General features: G+C 47.9%; 1 protein-coding gene across 2 annotated transcripts; it reads left to right on the plus strand.

Moving 5' to 3' along the window:
• The first annotated feature begins 629 nt into the window (after positions 1-629).
• scg2a (secretogranin II a) lies at positions 630-4,010 on the plus strand. Of its 2 annotated transcripts, none has more exons than XM_038816376.1 (2): positions 630-795; positions 1,728-4,010. In XM_038816376.1, exon 2 carries the CDS (start codon positions 1,748-1,750, stop codon positions 3,590-3,592), a length of 1,845 nt encoding a protein of 614 aa, XP_038672304.1. In that variant the 5' UTR covers positions 630-795; positions 1,728-1,747; the 3' UTR covers positions 3,593-4,010. The 2 variants fall into 2 exon arrangements, with proteins under 2 accessions (XP_038672304.1, XP_038672305.1); XM_038816377.1 differs by lacking the exon at positions 630-795 and adding an exon at positions 1,355-1,622.
• Positions 4,011-4,284: the final 274 nt, after the last annotated feature.

The following is a 4,284-nucleotide window of genomic DNA, read 5'->3' on the forward strand; positions in this document are numbered from 1 at the left end:
ATGGGAAATTGAGTCATATTGGAAGCTGCTCTTTTTGGGTGTGAAGTTAAAAAGTTTAATATTGTATTCATAAGAAAGTTTTGTTTTAGAAATAACCAAGCCCTATTTCTTCATGCAATCACTCCTGGAGGGAATCATTCTTTCTGCACAATCTTACAAATTAACTAAAATGTTGGGGTGTCGGTCCAGTATCCTAGCCACTGTTGGAGTTTGGTCAGGGATTGTAATACTATCAAGAGATATATGGCAAAGAACATGAATAGTGATGGACCCTAAAAGCACACAAAATCGCAGACAGTATAAATACATTAAAATCTCATCTCTGCGCTTCAGTATAAAATCAGTTGCCTAAATCTAGCTAAATTTCCGTTCAAATGTACAAGTGAATCATGGGGGGGGGGGGGGGGGGGGGAGGGGAGAGAGAAATTCAACAAGATTTATTCAAATTCGTCCAAAATTCAGCTCAGGATTAGAGTAATTTTTCTCCAACTCCCGGTGGACCTCTCCTTTTGCGTGTATGCATGTTCCAGACATAACGTAGTCAATGCTGCTCACCCTGCGAGCTCACGTTGCTGGCTGCTATTCTAACTTCCCCTTGTATTCAGTGATTCAGGCTGTACTGGCGTCAGAGTTTGGCTGACGCAGGGTCAGGTGGTTCTGACTTGTTGCGGAGCTGCTTTATATATATATAGGGAGCTGTCCGACTGCTGAAATTCCAGTCCCACTCGCTCCAGCCGCTCTCGCTCGAAAGGCAGGTGATGTTTTCAGACGAAAGGACTTCATTTTAAAACGCAGGTAAACCTTTTCGGACGGCACGGCCGGGGCACTCAGTCTATCGTCAAAGGAGGTGATCGCGGCTGCTAATAATCCCGTTAACCGCGCCGTTCTTTCCATAGCAACTTGATGCGCTCTGTGAATGGTACCGCGCATCCGATTCACCTCAAACCCTTTGGCGCGTTGGCGTTTACACACTTCGGTGAACTATGTATTTTGCGTTTTGTTTAAAAGCCTTTTCATGGTGAATTCCGGAGAGGTGACAGACGGTAGGGACCAACCCCACTCCACCCCCGGATCTGAAGTTTTGGTGAAGTAAAGCTTTAACCGAATGTAGTGGGATAAACATGATGGGCTATTTCTCCAAACTTCAGTCCAAATGAACCTCGCGTTAGAATCTGTCAACATCACAGGGCGACTTCAGTAGTCGCCTTTCGTCTTGTTGCGCATAAGAGATGTCCTTTTCCAGCTTTCAGTGGCAGGCAAATAAATTGCCACGTTGCCGTGGCAACAGATACTGCAGCATTTGCAGACCCAGCGAAGCCTGCGGTGAAAAACAACACAACACGCCGGGTGGATTTAGCATTGGCACAAATAAAACCAGCTCGTAACCGGTGCCAAATATCGTCTTAACTGTCTAACCGGAAATGCCCCGGTTGTCTAAACGTTTGCATTGCTCCCCATTTCGAGGAAAATCTTAACCTCGTTGAGAAAACACATCATTTCAGTTAATATCCAGCCATTCGTTCTTTCTTTAAGAGAGAAAAAAAACCCGCCTCTTTCCAACTACAAAGGAACATTTAAAGTGCTGGAAAGAATATTGCCAATCAGCGTATGTGGGATATTTAGTAAGTTGTAGCTGTGTAGACACAGAGTGCAAGATATTTTTATTCTGGAAGTTTGAAGTTGCAAATTAAAATGTAAGTCATTTTGTTTTTGTTTTCTTTCCCCAGTTCTGGGCAACATTGTAAAGATGGCGGTGAGAGAATCATTTCCAAGCTGCACGATATTAATCCTCAGCATCCTGCTCTATTCCGACTGCCTTCTGGCTGCTTCCTTGGTGCCCACCAGGTACGATTCGAGCAACTTTAAAGAAAGCCGGTACAACTCTCCGAATCCGGATATGATTAAAGCCCTCGAGTTCATTGAGAATTTAAGACAAATCAGTGAAGACACACCCATCCCAGACTACGATGCGAGAGGCACTTTCCGACCAGTTCAAGAGCACCCCTTTAAAAAGTTACAGGGAGGTGACCGAGAGAGTCCGCAGTGGGACACCACCAGAGAATATGTGGGCGAGGGCAAGGCCGAATGGCCCAAACTCTTACTGCAAGCACTGCTGCAGGCGGAAAGCAATGGCAGAATCAATGGCAAACCCAGTCCAGGAGCTCGGCGCTATCACCAAGAGGAGAGGGCAATGGGGTTTTTGGGTGACCAGCAAGACTACGATGGAGACGAGGTGCCTGAAAGCGACAGAATCGAGCAAGTGTCAAGGAGGCACCATGTGGCTTTCCCAGAGGACAGGTACAGGGTCAGTCCCTATAAGCGCACCAATGAAATTGTGGAGGAAGAGTACACTCCCCAAAGCCTTGCCACCCTGGAGTCTGCCTTCCGTGAGCTAGGCAAACATGCAGCTTCCCACAAGGAACGGGGAAGGCTGGAGGAGGAGCACATCCGCAAAGACGAGGAGGAGGATGTCTCCCAGGACAGGGACTTCTCCTATGAGGATGTGGCAGACGGAGAAGGCTGGAACTCGGTTGAAATGAAGAACAGGCATCAGCACAAAACGACGAGATTTCAGGACGAGGAGGCAGAGGTGGATCTAGACGCGGAGAGAGGAGGAGACAGGGGGAAGAATGCCGGAACTGGTTTCCGTGAGGCCGAGTTGGACCAGCTGGATTCCCAAGAGAAAGCCGCACTGGAGCAAGGCAGCGAGGAGGAGATGCCGGACGCGGCGGCAGACTTGATGCTCCAGTATTACAAAGGGCTGCAGGACAGAATGGAAGGGGGGCAATGGAAAAGGGAATCCGGGGCAATGGATGGAGACAGGAAGGTGGGGAATGAGAGAATGCCGAACAGGCACTCCAGGGGCTCCCAAGGTGGAATTGACCCACAGGTAGTGAACCAGTTGGTGGAACTGTCCGGCAGACTGCAAATACCACCGGATGATATCGTCAAGATGCTGAGAGAGACTGAGCAAAGGAAGCAGGGGGAGATCCAGGCTGGGCTGAGGGACTGGGCTGCAGAGAGCTCGGAAACGGGCGGAGAAGACAAAAGGTTCAGGGAACCCCACACCCGGGGCCACAAGGCAGCAGAGAGCGCAGTTGAAGATCTCACTCCAGAAGACATCCTGAGTATCCTGGGGCTGGATGATAGGATGCAGGACAAGCCAGCCTATTTCCCAATGGATCAGCCGGGACCTCATTTGTCCGCAAGGTTGAAAGGGGATCGCGACCGGCAGTTGTATGGACAAGGAGGCGGCAGGGCACAGGGCCAGGACATCAATATCGGGGACGGAGAGCTGGCCAGGTACCTGGAGGAGATTCTGGTCAAGAATCCCGACTTCCTGAATTCAGCCGTCTACCAGGACCCCGGCAAAGTGTTTCTGCGGGGCATGAACCCCCGGAAAGCTGCAGAAATCATGTCAGTCATCAATAATCTTGCGGGGAACGATTACCAGCCCCCCCGAAGACAGCAGAACGGGGAAGATACTTCGCCAGTCGTTCAGAAGTTAATGGAATTGATAAATGAGCAGAATGAAGAGCGCGGTGGCCCTGTAAAGGAATTAAACAGAGGAATGTTTGGCGGTGAGGTCTAAACTGTATTAGTGAAGAATAATGGGTTGTCTTTGTTAGCAGATGAAACGGTAGATTGTCTAATCATCAGTTAACGTCCTTACTTAGTCAAGATGCCCGCAGTTAGCATACATGGACAATGACTTAAGTGTAAAACCTCTATTGTGAACAGGAGGTGGTTGCCATGAATCTTTCACCACCAGCTTTTCAGCATTAGTGGGGCTGTGAAAATGTTTACTTTTGAAAGTTCTCAAACGTGACACTTCTTGGCTGAAACATGTGTCCATTAATGCATTGTTAACCCGTTAGCATACTCCCGGTCGTTGGTTGATTTTTTTCCCCCGAAATAAAATTATGTTTTTTCTTAATTAATCGAAATGAGTTCGTTGTTCTGTTATTTCTTGTGAAAAGCTGAGAATAAAGTAGCATTAATAAACTAAAGAAGCATTAGTTCTTGTACATCTTCCTCGTGTTGTTGTGTGACTGAAGACACCAAAGCCTACCATTGAATTCCTGCTATTGGGCAGGATTCTCTGTTGGCCAACCCCTTAATCGCAAAATGCGATTGGGTGCAGGATTGGTTCGGATGCTAAAATTGCAGTGGGCACCGATTTGACACAAAATCACAATTCTCCCTCACCTCGGCATCAATGCGGTCTAGAACTCAAATACAGGAGACACCATTTGCATATCATTAGTGGGCCCAAACCGGTAT

The sequence above is a fragment of the Scyliorhinus canicula genome, chromosome 13 (genome assembly GCF_902713615.1).
Source record: "Scyliorhinus canicula chromosome 13, sScyCan1.1, whole genome shotgun sequence".
Classification (NCBI taxonomy): Eukaryota; Metazoa; Chordata; class Chondrichthyes; order Carcharhiniformes; family Scyliorhinidae; genus Scyliorhinus; species Scyliorhinus canicula.